Raw genomic sequence first — 16,756 nt, 5'->3', positions numbered from 1 at the left:
AAAGGGGGGGGGGGGGGTTACTTACATCACATAGTTACAGTGATGAATTTATAAAAACAACTTTAAACTAGATTAATTTATACTTTATGTACAGAATATATACAACATTATAAGTTCTTGAGAACTTATAATGAGAAGTTATTTAACACCAGTGTTTATGTTAAGTCCAAAGGGTTTGACTGTCTTGAGTTGGTGAATCCAGTGTGATTCTCTACTATTGCAGTGTGTGTCATCACCATTGCAAGCTTCAATCACCAGAAGTTCAACATCAATGACACTATGATTGGGGCTGTTGAAGTGGATGGAGACTGGGAACGGTTTCTTAGTCTTTATGGAAGAGACATGATTCGCAAAGCGAAGACTAAGTTTGGTCTTAGTCTCTCCCACATATTGTAGCCCACATCTCTTACATGATATGACTTAAGCCCTTTTCACACTACAGGTATTTCCCGGGAAATTCCCGGGAAATGTTAGTCGATCCGTTCACACTACAAAACATTTCCCGGGAAATAACATTTTCCCGGGAAATAATTTACCCAGTTAAGGGGTAGGGTTAAAGGAGTTAACCCCGGGGAAAAACGTTTTTCCCGGGAAAAGCAGCTAGTGAGAACGAAAGCGGGTTTAACTTACCCCACCTTTTGCTTCTACTGTGTTGAGATGTCATTAATATCGAAAGGTCACAGACGTCAAAAATAGCGCGCCAAATAATTCGCGTGGTAACAATAGCCCTTTTTTGTTTTCTCCTTCTGAAAGTGTTTACGTTTAGGTACGAAAATAAAAGTGAATTACATCTGTAATTTACAAATAAATATATGAATTAAAAAAATTGACCACGTGAATGGAATAGGAATAGAATAAATAGTTGGCGTGAACAAGCTTCCTTCTCGTACACACGCCATGTGTGTATGGTATTTCTTAATGCATGTATACTTGGGCGTTGATGGACTTTTGTTGTCCAGAGTCAGATTTGAGTTCTTCGATCGACATTGCTGTCTACCACCTGACAGTAAATATTTTAGTTCAATCTGTTGCTCAATTTCTTACGATGGGTAGAAGTGACCGATGGAGTGATGAGGAAATTTTGAAACTGGTTGCATTTTTGGCCGACGATGCAGTCCAAAAACAGCTAGATGGGCATATAGGACTACAAGAAACGGGAAAGTTTTCTGCCTGAAGCTGGATATTAACGGACCCCTGCCCATTGCAGATAAAAACTGAAAACCTTGGGAAAAAAGACTATAGGTCGGTATGATAATAGTTTTGTTTTTCAAGGCCTAAATATTTTCTATTGCATAAGTGTTCTCCTGCAGAAACATTTTTTTTTGGAAGAAACATACATTTAAAAGTCTTTATGAAGCCATGAAAAAATGCTAGCCAATATAGGGCTAAAGCCTATTCCGTGTTCTTTCTTTGCACGATGGGAAAACAGCACTGTTGATGTTTGAAGGGAAGAATGCTTCTTTTTCTTTCTACTGCTATTGTCAGATTGTGCAAAATCGACTATGCGGTACTTTTTTCTATAAAACCTTTAACTATCTTGGCCCTAACATCGTGGACATTATTATGGAATCCTTCGAAAATGCCATTCAGAAAATTTCTAGGCCTTACCCCAGGGTTGATTCCCTTAACCCTGCCCCTGAGCAGGGTTAATTATTTCCTGGGAAAACGTCATTTCCCGGGAAAGTCCCGGGAGTATTTTTGTAGTGTGAACAGATCAACCAAAAGTTCCCGGGAATTTCCCGGGAAATAACTATAGTGTGAACAGGTAAAAATTGAGATGAACGCTAACACAAAACCTCTGGGTAAAACACGGACACAAAAGTCCATTCAATTACAGTTCTCAAAAGAAAAAAAAGCTGTCGCAGATGGAAAGCTCCCTTTCGCTTTTTCTAATAGCAACTTGCTCCCACCAGTGGCCGCTCTTCATGGTAGACCAGATTGACCTTTGACCAATAAATACTTCCAGCAAGTGCCATGAAACCCGTCAATCGCACGACAAATTCCATCCGATTGTTATTCCGCATGTCTTTAAAATACTGTCACAGCAATCGTCTTCTCCTGACAAGACGCCAGCGACGTCTTCCCCGAACTGCAAGACGACTTCTCCGCCGTAATCACACAATATATTGGTATAACAACATGCAAATACAAAATTAAAGTGCAGCCATTTTGGGTCGCATGTGGCAAGGATTTTGCAGGCGGCCGCGTGGCATTGTGGGAACGGACTTCCGTCCACAAACATTGTAACTTCCGCATGGGCTGACCTGTTTACCACATTTCCTGGGGTTTGATCGTAAGTGTGAAACGACCGTGCATATTCCTAGGAAATAGTACTCCCGGGAGTTACCAAATTGGGATAGTGAGAACGGTTGCTGGGGTGGCGGTGGGGTTAAAAACTCCCGGGATTTTCCCGGGAGTTTATTTCCCGGGAAATGGCTCTGTAGTGTGAAAAGGGCTATAGACTACATTAGACGTGCTGCATTCAGAGTCGGTCTTGATGTTGTATGAAGAGCCAGTGGTATGACTCTTCACCTTAAGTGAGGGCTTAATGTGCAGACACGTTTTGCATTTGGAACGGGTACATTTGTGACAGCCCAGTATATCTATCGAGGGTTCTGTTCGGACTGTACCTGGGGGAAGTTTGGCCCTGACTAGTATGTCACCAAGGTTCTTAGGGCGGCGGAATGCAACCATGGGAACCTCGGGGATTGCTGAGTGTAACCTGCTGGAGGAGTGAAGTATAGGCATGTTATTATTGAGAATTGAGGGAAGTTTGGGTAGTTTGGGGTGGAAGGTGGTGACCAAAGCAACTCTATTGATATGAGCTTTTTTTAGCTCCCGTGTTAGTCAACAGAGTATGACGAGGTACGTTTAGAGCCCTGTTGATAGCAAGTTGGACCCTACGTTCGCTGTGTCCCCTAGACATATTATTTCGGCACGTTAAACCGGAGGTCGTTGGTTCAAATCCCGCTCTAGTCAATTTTTCTTTGATCAATCCTAAAATCATTTAAAAATGTACCCAGTCAGTTTCCCTTGTGGTTTATTATTTGATATCTGATATAAAAAGTCGCATCCCCTTAAGGTGATCCCCTGTCTGCCGCTTCCCAGGTTGTATCGTTACCCGGGTGTGATCCCTGGCTACACGGCAGTTTGCGGTTTAATGGCTTCTGACAGGCACCCCCGAACAAAGATATTGACAAAATTGGGAGACCACCAACATAGGGCTAGATAGCTCAGTTGGTAGAGCGCCGGCACGTTAAACCGGAGGTCGTTGGTTCAAATCCCGCTCTAGTCAATTTTTCTTTGTTCAATCCTAAAAAAATCATTTAAAAATGTACCCAGTCAGTTTCCCTTGTGGTTTATTATTTGATATCTGATATAAAAAGTCGCATCCCCTTAAGGTGATCCCCTGTCTGCCGCTTCCCAGGTTGTATCGTTACCCGGGTGTGATCCCTGGCTACACGGCAGTTTGCGGTTTAATGGCTTCTGACAGGCACCCCCGAACAAAGATATTGACAAAATTGGGAGATCACCAACATAGGGCTAGATAGCTCAGTTGGTAGAGCGCCGGCACGTTAAACCGGAGGTCGTTGGTTCAAATCCCGCTCTAGTCAATTTTTCTTTGTTCAATCCTAAAAAATCATTTAAAAATGTACCCAGTCAGTTTCCCTTGTGGTTTATTATTTGATATCTGATATAAAAAGTCGCATCCCCTTAAGGTGATCCCCTGTCTGCCGCTTCCCAGGTTGTATCGTTACCCGGGTGTGATCCCTGGCTACACGGCAGTTTGCGGTTTAATGGCTTCTGACAGGCACCCCTGAACAAAGATATTGACAAAATTGGGAGACCACCAACATAGGGCTAGATAGCTCAGTTGGTAGAGCGCCGGCACATTAAACCGGAGGTCGTTGGTTCAAATCCCGCTCTAGTCAATTTTTCTTTGTTCAATCCTAAAAAATCATTTAAAAATGTACCCAGTCAGTTTCCCTTGTGGTTTATTATTTGATATATATGTATATATATATATATAGTTTTATGCAACTAATTTATAAATTATAGTCATTTAATGCGTAAAGGCCTTGTCGCACCTTGACGTTTTATTCGGCGTATGCCGACGTATGCAAATTTCTCTAAAACGTTGAACTATCGTAATACCCTGAACTATCGATGGATTTTTCAATTTTGAGCGTACATAAAGCGTATTAATAACGAGTTGGACGAATGCATATTATTGGTAACTTGCATAGAATGTTTCCATAACGAATGCTTGGCGTTTTGCCAGCGTTCACAACTTTTGTCCTACAATAGTCTAACATGACCCACAAGGTTGAACCCCAATAAGTCGGTACGCACTGCAGACTAATGAGACGACGGAATTACCAAAACAATTAAAGAAAGGGAAAACCAGCAATTGACAAAAGCAACGGTTGAAACATTCTGTGTACAATAACAACTAATTAAAGTCACCTGGAAATATATTTTTTTCTTTCAAACATAAGAGTATATGCTTACGAACAATAAAACAACGTTTTTAGTAATTGTTTGTCACGATTTATATGTTTAAAAAATATATAAAGTTGTTTGGGGGGCTGACTCCGCCTACCCCTTTTGTGACGTCAATCGAGGCAGACTTTGCCTGCAATGCGTATAGTAAACACACGTGCAAAGTACATGTACGTCCAAGTCGCGAAGACCCTCAGTACTCGAATCGGCCTCTGTACTGGCTGTGATGACGTTTTTACATTTAACTATTAATTAATCAACTCAATAAATTATTCAAAAAAAAAAATACATGTGGACAATGGGTTAAAACTTATTAAATCAATTATTGTGCATAATTTGTGTACAGATTTAGAGGCACTGGACAATATTGGTATTTACTCAAAATAACTATTAGCATAATAATTTACTTGGTAACAAGCAACGGTGAGCTGTTGATAATATGACACATTGTGAGAAACGGCTCCCTCTGAGTTTTCGAGAAAGAAGTGATTGTCCACGAATTTGATTTCGAGACCTCAGATGTTGAGGTATCGTTGAAATCAAGCATCTGAAAGCACACAACTTCGTGTGACAAGGGTGTTTTCTACCATTATTCTCTCGCAACTTCAATGACCTGGGCCCAATTTCATAGCTCTGCTTAACGGCCGATTTTTTGCTGAACGGGCGCGCTTAAGCAAATGTTCATTTCATAGCCTTGCTTAAGCAAAACTTTTTGCTTAACGGGATAAGCAAGAAAAAAGGAGCCTTAACTACCGCATTTTTTTACTTAAGCAAAAATTTCAGTCAAAATGGCTGCCTTACTGCGGAGGAGACGTCACGTTGAAGAAAATCAGCGAAATTATCCCATTCAAAGACAAAGGCGGGTTTTTCGAGACAGACAAAACCCCCTCGAGCTGTTTACTCCCGTTCAAATTTGGGCGCGGTACAGATTTCGCCCGGCAACTATTGTAGGACTTGCCCAAGCATTATCGGCTGAATTGGAATATCCAACTGACAACAACCACGCACTGCCACCCCTACTTCAAGTGTGCCTCGCATTGCGGTACCTGTCCTCGGGGACTTTTGCCATTGTTGTTGGCGACACATGCCCCGTGGTTAGCCCCCCGACGGCTTGGCGAGCCATAGATCACACCGTCAGAGCCATCAATCGCGTTCTTGGGATTCGAATAAAGTTCCCAGATCCCCAAGATCAAATCTCCCTACAGGCATTACAACAGGGCTTCTTCAAAATTGCCGGTAAGATAATAATTGGTGGGTTTCTTGAATCATTATTAATTGGTAAAATGAGGGTGTAGGAAAGTTAATGTCCGCATCTCTTCGCAATATTATTTTAAGTTCGGCATGAGTGACGGACAAATAGTAAATTCTCTGAGGAAAACCATGCCAAGACTTTAAAACGTCAGCACTACGGCAAATTATTATTAATATTAGCCAACAATAAACAATTGACATAATCACACACAGCTTGGAGAACCATTGGCATCGATTTTCTGATATAACAAATAATTATAACAATTATTAGTTTTTATTTACAATAATTACAAGCATATTCAGATATATTTTTGTAAGATTTGTTTTGAATAAATAACCAATAGGGCCTATACAAATACTTAATGGCATCCATATAATAATTTAACCACGAGTTGAGCTTTACAATTTATTGCCAAATGAGAAGTATAGTCCCTAGCATTTAGGTTAACAAAATAGAGACGCCTTTCGATTATGACTTTAAAATGTTTTATACCTTAGTGGGTTTGAACATTATTTGCAAAATTGTTCCATTTTATTGATAGGATTTCCCAATGTCACTGGAGCCGTGGACTGCACCCATGTTCGTGTTGAACCCCCTTCCGAGTTGAGAAATGAGTTTGTCAACAGAAAGGGATACACATCCCTCAACTGCCAGGTGATTTAACAATTGTAAAATATATGCAAGCATGACAAATATTGCTATTGCTATTAAAAACAAATAATTCCAAACTACTTTTGCCTCACTTAATAACTTTGGATTTGTTGGTGTTTTTCATTTCTGTAGATGGTATGTGACCACCGCAAGCGGTTCACAGACGTAGTAGTCAAATTCCCCGGTGCTGCCCATGATAGCAGAGTTTGGCGGGAAAGTTCTCTGGGCGTGGCAATGGAAGCTGGTAGATGTTTGTTTTTTCTTGGATACAAAGTCAAAATAAAATTTGCAAACTTAACAAATGAATTGCTAAATTGAAATCTAGTCAAATGAAACAGAGGAGATGGTTTACTTCCCTATTTTTGATATTTTTTTTAGGCAGATGGCCACATTGTCTAATCTTGGGAGATTCTGGCTATTACCAGAGGGTTTTTCTCATGGCTCCCTACCCAAACCCAGCAACAGAGCAAGAAACGGACTACAATACTGTGCATGCCGTAACAAGGTACAGCATTAAACCCAACAATCCTCATTCAATCAAACTTCCACTCGAGTGTTTGTCGATATCTGCTGGCGAGAGTTTTTACATCAATTGATACAGATTTACTTGGATAGGCATACTACCCATGGAGCAGGCATCTCACCATAATCCAACAATCTTGATGTTGAGTTCCCATTTTCATAATTTGTAGAAGTAAGGAAGTCACAAAAGGCATACCTAAAGAAAAAAATTAAGTTTCTAGTTTTGCGTTACAACCTGTGGTTAAAAAACAAAACACCTTTGTGGTTAAAAAACAAAACACCTTTATGGTAAAAATTCAGTGCACCAAATTCCATTTTTGTGTATAAATTCCAAATTCAGGGAACATCCAGACAAACTCTTGAAATCGGTAAAAAATATTGACAATTCTAATGAGACTTGTGTTTCGTTTTTCGGTGCCTAAGTGAAAAGACAGAAAAACCTGTGCAAACATGTGTTTCCTTATACACAAATGAAGCACCAGCCATAATTCATACATTTATTTACAGATCACTCATTGAGCAGACCTTCGGCATAACTAAAAGGTTTGCCTTGATGAAAACAGGCACCAGGGTTCGCTCGATGGGCAAGGCCGCCGGTGAAATCCTTGCATGCTGTATACTCCACAACTATGGGATAGATGAAGGTAAGTTCTTGACCGATAGTGCGTTTATCTTATAGGGTGGGTAAAACATTGGTAATTGTCAAAGACTATTGTGATGTGACCCAACATGTACATGAAATAACAAACCTGTGAAAGTTTAAGCTAAATCGGTCTGTAGAGTCATGAGAAAGAGTGAACAAAAAATGTGGTTTTACTTTTTTTTTAAGACATACAATTTGGTTTTGCAGGATAAGTACAGTTGTTTTACTATTTCCTTAAAACTATTGCATTTTCAGCAGAACATTTTCCACCATGTCCCTCTTCATACCATGTAAGTTATGTGCAAATCTGTGAACGTTTTCAACTTTACCAATGTTGTACACTAGGTCCCGAATGTGTAAATTTCTCAATGAGCTTTCCTTACGATGATGCCTTGGAGTGAACTGGTATTAACATGTGTAACTTGAAAGCCACTTTTGTAATATGTTTGAAGGTGACCTCATGCCTGAGGAGGCTAACAATGAGAGCGATGACCCAGAGGGTATTCTGCGTCTGGATTACAGAGGAGCAGGGACTGACACGGCACTTGGGCAGGCAATGAGAGATCGACTAGCTACATCCATCTCCAGACATCGCAGACAACTAAATGCACAGTGATAAAATTAAAGCTCCATCAATACACTATACACACTTCAATCCCAAAGCTTTGTTAAGCAGTTAAACATAATCTTGCTACAGTATGTTTAGAAGATAACCATTTGGTGTTGATTTCTAAACGTAAACATTAACTATTTAACCATATTATTTTCAAACCGATAGCAAGAAAGTGTTTAAAAGCATGTTTAAATGAATACTGCCTTGGATCGGACAAGTTGGTCTATAAAAAGCGTTTATCTCAGCCAAAATATGGCTTGACCTAGACAAAATTGCAACATAAATAATTGTTTTATGCAAGTGTATTGAGACACTGGACACTATTGGTAATTGTCAAAGACTAGTTTTCACAGTTGGTGTATCTCAACTTATGCATTAAATAACAAACCTGTGAAAATTTGAGCTCAATCGGTCGTTGAAGTTGCGAGGTATTAATGAAAGAAAAAAACACCCTTGTCTCACGAAGTTGTGTGCTTTCAGATGCTTGATTTCGAGACCTCAAATTCTAAATCTGAGGTCTCGAAATCAAACTTGTGGAAAATTACTTCTTTCTCGAAAACTGTGTCACTTCAGAGGGAGCTGTTTCTCACAATGTTTTATACCATCAACCTCTCCCCATTACTCGCCACCAAGAAAGATTTTATGCTAATAATTATTTTGAGTAATTACCAACTGCCTTGAAAACAACATATCCAAAAAGTAGAAAAAAGTAAGCAGGGGAAATATGCATAATATGCAGAAACTAAAAATAACCGGGTCCCCTTAAATACCTATGCACACCCTATACAAAACAGAAATTTTATTTTTGTAGCAAGATTTTTTGTCATGGGAATGGTCACTAAAATCTATGAGCAAGAACAAATCCAAGATGACGGCCATTTTCCAAGAAGGACGCCATTTTCACGCCAAAACCGTCTTATCGCAAGTTAACAATGCAGTGACCATTCCCATGAAAAAAAAATTATGTGAAAAAATAAAACTTCTACTTTGTATAGGGTGTGCATACATATTTTAGGGGGAAAACGGAAATTTTAATTTTTATGCAAATTATGCATATTTCCCCTGCTTACTTCTGCTACTTTTTGGATATGTTGTTTTAGAGGGTTTTAGGAGACACTTGCAAAAAAAATCATTTCTGTTGCAATTTTGTCTTGGTCAAACCATAGATTGACTAGACTATGAAATGCATATGGTTGGAAAGATGTTTTAAAAATACAATACAATAATCAACACATGTTTGCCTCGAAATTGCACGGTCAGGATGAGACCATACTGGCTTTAGACCTACCTAGCTATGTGACGGTATACAAAAATAACATGGTTTGAGGTTGGGTAGTTGCTGAAGGAACTAGTTTCCAGCATACAATACCTTAGGGAACGAATATAGACAGTTCAACCTTAGCCCTAGATAGAACTCTTCCTCTGTGCTGTACACAGATACAGAGTCCTAACTATTAAAGGCCGTTTCTGGGGCGGAAAATTTTTGCAAAGCTTCAGTACTCAAATCTTACCTGCAATGAACCACTAATTTCAACAGATTCACATTCCATGGCGGCATGCATTTTTCTGGTGTGGGTTTTGGTCGTTATATATTCCTCACAATTCCGTAATTTTCATGAAATAATGCAGCTCCCAACATAAAAAAAAAATCCTGTTTTAATCGTACTCTCACAGTGTTGTCTGATGCCATGCGTACGCGTATACATTCGTGAGCAAGACGCAAAACGCATGGGATTGAATTCTTGGTCACCCCGTATCTTGACTTGACTGCACAGCGTTAACACGCGCGCAAACGCAACGCAAAAAATGATCGTCGTGCGCCTGGCGTACGCTCGGCAGACTGTGAGAATACGATCAAAACGGGAGATTTTAAACGTTGGGAGCTGCAATATGTCACGAAAATGACGGATTTGTGAAGAAATTATGACGACCAAAACCCACCGCAGAAAAGATATAGTATGCCGCCATGGAATGTGAATCTGTTGAATTTAGTGGCTTATTGCAGGTAAGATTTGAGTTATGAAGCTTTGAACATTTTACACCCCAGAAATGGACCCTGATATCCAGGACATCACTGTAGTACAACACGAAAATGTAAGGCCGCCAGGGCTAGTTCAACCTCAAACAATGTTTCATTTGCATACATTCACATAGCTAAATAGGCCTCAGGCTTAAGTCGAGGATTATGGCAGCTGCTTCTCAAGGACTTTTGCCTTCAGCTCGTAATACCTGGCTTGAGCCAGTAATGCTCTCATCCTAACACCCTGTTCCTTCTCGATGAGGGCCAACTTTCTTTCCATGTATTCAGCCTCAGTGATACCACTGGCACACTTCCGTTTAGGTGGTCTGATATTGGACGAGGTATCTTGCATTAGCAAACCTTGACCAGATGTCCCTGACAAATATAATCCAACATCCACATGTGTAACATTCAACGTATTATGGCAGTTTGCTACAGACAATATAAACTCCATCAGTACATCCGTCTTAGATCTTGCCAAGAGGGGCATTTTGAATATGTGATACATTTTCTGAAAAGTATAAAGAAATGGGAAAAGTATATTTTGTTTTGGAAGTATATCATACATGTTCAATTTACATGTTTTTCCTGAAGATGTTTACAGCATATTTAATAAAAACTGTGTTGTATCTCTATGAGCCCCCCCCCCCCCCAACCCCCACACACACACACACAATGATGCACATGAATGAGCTGAAGAATAGCTGGCAGTAGACCAACAACGCCCTCAGCTGTCTGGAAAGCCATGGATTTTCAATAAAAACATTAAAAAGAAGGAGGTGAAATCTTTCATCGCTTACCACTAAAGGTGTCAACTGGCGAGTCGATCCCTTCCAGCTTCACTTGTGACAGAGTACTCTCAATGAGTAGCTGGGGCTGGCTCAAAGGAGGAGGGTTTGGTCCACCTCCTGTGGCCCGAATTTGCCATTTCCGTTTAGTGACTGAAAAAAAGAAGGGGATAATTTTTGACTAACGTGACAATGAGCAGTTAGTTACAAGGCTTTATTCTGTGTATTCTAAAGTTAAAGGCACCATGTATCATTTTTTTATGTGTTTGTTTTTTCTATGAAAAGAATATGCGTTCACTTTGAGAGTAAAAATGAAGGCTACTTTTATTTATAAATAATTTTTGCTTTAACTATTTTGCCAGCCATATTTCTTGCTGATTAAACTGTTGCGCTTCATTGAAGTTGCCTGTTGATAATCAACCTCTCCAGTTTTCCTTACTAATATTACACAATGTGTTCTGTAAATGTATGTATGTGTTATAAATTATCACATGCTTGGTCAAGGAGTTTAAACAAATATAGCACTTGCATCCCATATGGGACGCAGCTGTGCTATATTTGTTTGTATTCCACGAGCACACGTGTTATAACGAAATAGTCTTCCAGGCTCACATGAATCGCGCAGAGTTTGAAATTTCAGAACAATATTTCGCGACAAACAGCATGCACGCTCACAAAGTTTAGAATGTAATTTTTGCACTGTCCGTATACGCAGCGTGAGGCATTGACACTCACAATACGCACTGTGCAATAAAAACACTGAAGGTAGTGTATAGATTTTAACACCACCCTCCAGTTTGAGCATCTAGCTGGTGGATTAGCGCGTACTGGAAGAAGATAGAGACTCCATAAGTTATCACACAACCGCTAGTGGAATACGGAAAAAAGGTAGCGCAGTCTGCGTCCCATATCCATCGAAGGATATGCGACGCAGATGCGCTATATTTACGTATTCCCACGATTGCGCGTGTGATAACATCTTTATCTTGTAGCAAATTTGGCGCGTGACATAGAACACACAAGACGCAGGTTAGCCAAGCTATATTAGCCATGCAATACAGGTTTTTATCACCACTCCATTCTGCGAATCTGATTGGAGAATTAGCACATACTTGAAGATAAATATTTTTATTAGACCTAGTTGTTCTGTACATTTTTGCAATAGGGAAATAAATGTTTTGTATTCATGGGTGCATTCTGTCTTCAATGATATTGGTATAATTGGCAGCCAGGATGTACTTACTTGCTTGGACCAAATTTCTGTACCGATCCTTACACTGAGCTGCTGTTTTGTTGTTCCCTCCAGCAACACTACATATACAAACATCAAACAAATATTTGAATGTTTATTTGATTCAGCAGTTAAGTGACAGCACATTAGCTATTTCTTGTGTTTGTCAAATATTCATAACGGTTGTACAGTGATTCACAGTATGTACAGTGAAGTTGTAGTGAAATCACAATTATCGTTAATACCACTTTCAGGTTTCCTTATGTACGTGTGAAAATAGTTAACATGCAAGAACTGAGTAAAGAATTTTGCAGAAATATTTATACCTGATAATGTCTAGGCAGGCTTCAGCATGTTCGGCTTGAAATATCAGACAACACAAGCTTTTGGCTCTCTGGAACTAAACTAAACGTTACTCACTTACTGTACTGTACTGTACTTGGCACAACAGCTGTAACCAATAGAGTCGAAACAGCTACAGGGGTACCGGATTTTTTGTTTTGTAAAGTTATTACTGTACTGTAGTTCAAAAGATAAACAAATTGTAGGCACGCCACAAAACCTGAACGCAGTGCTAGGTGCCACTGCCATGACTGCTAGTGCTACGGTGCTGAAGCCATAAAACAAGTTTTGTTACTTTTTGCAGATGTGAAAAAAAGTGAATAATAAAACAAGTGAAGTAGGCCTACGTTTATAACATTCATATGCCCTACATTAAATTAATAAAATGCTTACGTATTGTGAGGTCTGCCGTTGTGTGGCCAAGGTTAGCTGAATCAGCTAAGGATTCAGCTAGCCTTGGCCACACAAGTGGGGTGCTGGGGGCTACAGTTGACGCAGTAAATGTTTACGGCATTGGATGGACGAGCAAAACAACTAAAGTTGTATACGTCCGTGATGACTATGATATAACATAATGCTGGCAATCATGACGTGATTGCCAGCATTATGTTATGGCTTATGACGCCAGAAATCATCACCAACGAACAAACAAATTACCAACCCAATTTAGACTGTTAAAACATCGTATGTTGGCCTAGAACTTGAACAAAAACCATATCTTTACAACATAAGACCGTAGCGTTGAATCTTTTTATGTAATACTTTCGTTCGTTATGGTTTATGCAATTGCGCCACCCATTGACAATACTCACGCATTCACACACCCCCTCACTCGTTCCCAGCTTGATTGTTTGTGCCGGGACGTCAAGTTAGATCCTTTCAGGGGGCCCTCGATGACCGCCTTCTCCTCAATGTAAGAAGTCGCCAGCGCCAGGTCCATTTCGGCGGAGAAAGGGGGCGATTTAGGTTTTGCCCCGGCCTGCGCCACTTTCTGATTTATTTCGCCCGCCATTTTTCTGTCAAATTAACGCTTAAGCAGACAACTGATGGTGAAGTACGTTTACGCTTAAGCACATTTTTCTGCTATAGTAAGCAAAAAAATTTGCTTACCGTTAAGCAGAGCTATGAAATTGGGCCCAGGATGAGTTCAAATTTTCACAGGTTTGTTATTTTATGCAATGTTGAGATACACCAAGTGGGAACACTGGTCTTTGACAATGACCAATAGTGTCCACTGTCTTTAAGCATCTTCCATCAATCAGAAGGTCCGTAAGAAACAACCAATCGAACATTACAATACACAGATAATTCGTTGATTCTTCTGTGTATGTACCAACTCCTTTTTCACAAGAGTCCAGTGCCCCAAAACAACAAAGAAACCACCCATGTCAAACAATCAAAAAGAAAGGTGCACTGAGGATAAAGCCATTTGCCATTGATCGTAGACAATGGGTTATGCTTCTAAGATATATTACGCATAATAAGTTTGCACAATTGAGATCTGGCACCCTTCTTCACCCGGCGTTAACTAAGTACAAAACGGTAGTCACCCGACCAAAAGTTAGGTGGACCCCTCCGCAAAACATAGGGCCCAATTTCATAGAGCTGCTTAACGGTCGATTTTGTGCTTAACGGGCGCACCTAGCATTTTTTTTTCTTTCTTTTTGCTTAAAGCGGTAGGAAAGCAAAAAGGGTAATTAAAGTCACCTGGAAATATAATTTTATTTTTCAAACATTAGAGTATATGTTCCTAAACAATAAAATAATTTTTTGAGTAATTGTTTTTAACGATTTATATGTTAAAAAAATAAAATAAAGTTGTGTGGGGGTGACTCCGCCTACCCCTTTTGTGACGTCAATCGAGGAAGACTTTGCCTCGATCGAACATCGAACACACGTACGTGCAAGTACATTCAAGTCATAGTCTTGAGTTTGTAAGTTTTGGAAAAGTTTTTTTCTTGCACTTTTCCGGCAATGTCGACCAGGTGTATTGAACTGGATGCAGCAAAACATCTAAAGATGGTGTCAGTTTGCAAAGTGGTCCGGTCCGACGTCTTTTCCAGCGATGTGCAGCAAACACTTCGAGCCGTCGTGATTCGAGAATCCGGAATACACTACACATTTTGACATGAAGAGAAAAGTTCTTTTCTAAAATATTACGCCATCCCAATAATTTTTCCAGCTATTGGGGAAGTCGAAGAAGGTACCTGAAAGACGTAACGAACCTAAAGGAGCATTTGCCTAACGTGAAAAAATCAGGTATTGTTTCAACTTTGAGGGCATGTTTTTAGCTTGCGCCAAGCGTCACTATGTTGTGTTGGCACTGCATGGGATTCATCGCGCCTCGATTGAAGTCACGAACAGCGCCCTCTCGGGTCGGGCTTTTTATTTTATTTTATTTTTTTAAATAACATGGAAACTAATTTGTTTAAACCTCAGTTTTAACCTTAGTTTTAACAGTTAAAATTATTTATTCATATTCCACTCATCAAAACACGCATTTTAGTGACAGAAGCTTTATTTTGACAAAATACCACTTCCAGGTGACTTTAAAGCCTCTATTTTTTGCTTAAGCACCCTGCTAAACAAAGGTCATATAATAGTGCAACATCATTGTAATTAGGGGGTATGTACGGGGACCCCCCGTGCACCGTTTTTCACTGTTAACATCCCAATTGTAATTAAGGACCCTAAAAGGCACCCCAAAACATTGGTGTGGTTAAGTTATAGGGGGGGGGGGGGGGGGGTGGTGGTGCACGGGGGGTCCCCGTACATACCAGACTAACGTTGTTAGTGTGGCGGCGCAGCTGTGTGTATTTCACGTGTGTTTGTGCGGTAGGTGCAGCCATGGTGTAGCGAAGTACGAGTGTCTAAAATGTTTCAGAAATGTTGTACAATGTATCTTCTTCTTGTTTACTCTCAAGTTATTGTGTATAACCTTTCAATGGGGCGCAGTTTGTTTACGTGCTTAAGCTAGCCACCGCTCGTGAAATGGGTTTACGCTTAAAGGAACACGTTGCCTTGGATCGGTCGAGTTGGTCTTTGAAAAGCGTTTGTAACCATTTTTATAAAATAAATATGGGTAGAAAGATGTTGTAAAAGTAGAATACAATGATCCACACAAACATGCCTCGAAATTGCGTGGTTTTCCTTTTACCTCGTCGACTAACACGTCGGCCATTTATGGGGGTCAAAATTTTGACTCCCATAAATGGCCGACCATGTTAGTTCGCACAGTAGAAGGAAAACCACGCAATTTCGAGGCAAACTTGTGTGGATCATTGTATTCTACTTTTAAAACATCTTTCCAATCATATGCATTTTATAAAAAACGGTTACAAACGCTTTTGTTTTGACCAACTCGTCCGATCCAAGGCAACGTGTTCCTTTAAGCAATTATTTTTGCTACGTTAAGCAAAACAATTGAAAAAAAATTGTAGCTCTATGAAATTGGGCCCTGATTGATGAGTCACTCAGCAATGAATAAACAAGGAAAATAATAAAATAAAATAAATGAGTCACTCCGGAACACGGTAGAAAAGCCGAGATCACCATCATATGAAGGGATCGCTCTGTGTGCGGCCTCACCCTCCGACCAACCAGCAGGAGGCCCGTCCTGAATAGCCACAACACGACTCTCACCGTGGTAGCCATAATTTGAAGAGATCGCTTTGCCCCGTTCAAGCAGGAGGACTGTCTCAACCAGCCAACCAGACGACTCGCACCAGGGAGTTTGGGTGACCGTCCACGGACTCCGGCACCCCACCGTATCAGAAGACAACACTGGAGAATGCAGGTAGGTCACCACACCAAATTCAACATGGCACACGTTCTAGCTAAGTCGAGGGTTTTCCGTCTAATCAAAATGGCGCAGGTTACTGCTAAAGACCAGGGCCCAATTTCATGGCTCTGCTTACCGCCGAATTCTGTGCCCGATCACGATTCTCCGCTTACGTGCAAGCGCCGAACTTCTGCGCTAGCCTTGTAAGCGTATAATGCCTAGTAATGTGGAGTACGAACGCGCAGAAGCCAAAATTCATCGCTAACCCGTGAAGTACGCTTGCCGTAAGCACATAATTCACTGCTTCCGTTAGCGCCGATTCTGTGCCCACGGTAAGCAGAGCCATGAAATTGGGCCCTGCATTAAGGGAGCCAGCCATCGTTTTCATGGCACAATTAGTTTTTTTTTTA

General features: G+C 40.4%; 1 protein-coding gene and 1 non-coding gene across 2 annotated transcripts; both read left to right on the top strand.

Annotated features, from left to right (window-relative positions):
* The first annotated feature begins 3,859 nt into the window (after positions 1 to 3,859).
* On the top strand, positions 3,860 to 3,932 carry Trnan-auu (transfer RNA asparagine (anticodon AUU)). Its single transcript has one exon. It is a non-coding gene; the product is annotated as a tRNA-Asn (tRNA).
* A 743-nt stretch (positions 3,933 to 4,675) lies between these two features.
* On the top strand, positions 4,676 to 8,883 carry LOC139951842 (putative nuclease HARBI1). The gene is made up of 6 exons (XM_071950909.1): positions 4,676 to 5,797; positions 6,253 to 6,409; positions 6,539 to 6,650; positions 6,785 to 6,911; positions 7,436 to 7,572; positions 8,024 to 8,883. The coding sequence occupies exons 1-6, from the start codon at positions 5,292 to 5,294 to the stop codon at positions 8,185 to 8,187; spliced, it is 1,203 nt and encodes a 400-aa protein (XP_071807010.1). The 5' UTR covers positions 4,676 to 5,291; the 3' UTR covers positions 8,188 to 8,883.
* Positions 8,884 to 16,756: the final 7,873 nt, after the last annotated feature.

The sequence above is a fragment of the Asterias amurensis genome, chromosome 19, assembly GCF_032118995.1.
Source record: "Asterias amurensis chromosome 19, ASM3211899v1".
In the NCBI taxonomy this organism is placed as follows: Eukaryota; Metazoa; Echinodermata; class Asteroidea; order Forcipulatida; family Asteriidae; genus Asterias; species Asterias amurensis.
The sequence above is the reverse complement of the archived record's forward strand: the minus strand, read 5'-3'. Positions and strand labels throughout refer to the sequence as shown.

Excerpts from the sequence above, each read along its gene's own strand:
- LOC139951842 (XM_071950909.1), top strand. The coding sequence starts at position 5,292 with ATGGCTGCCTTACTGCGGAGGAGACGTCACGTTGAAGAAAATCAGCGA. Across the intron at positions 6,912-7,435 it reads ACTGTGCATGCCGTAACAAG|ATCACTCATTGAGCAGACCT; the intron begins GTACAGCATTAA and ends ATTTATTTACAG. Across the intron at positions 7,573-8,023 it reads CAACTATGGGATAGATGAAG|GTGACCTCATGCCTGAGGAG; the intron begins GTAAGTTCTTGA and ends ATATGTTTGAAG.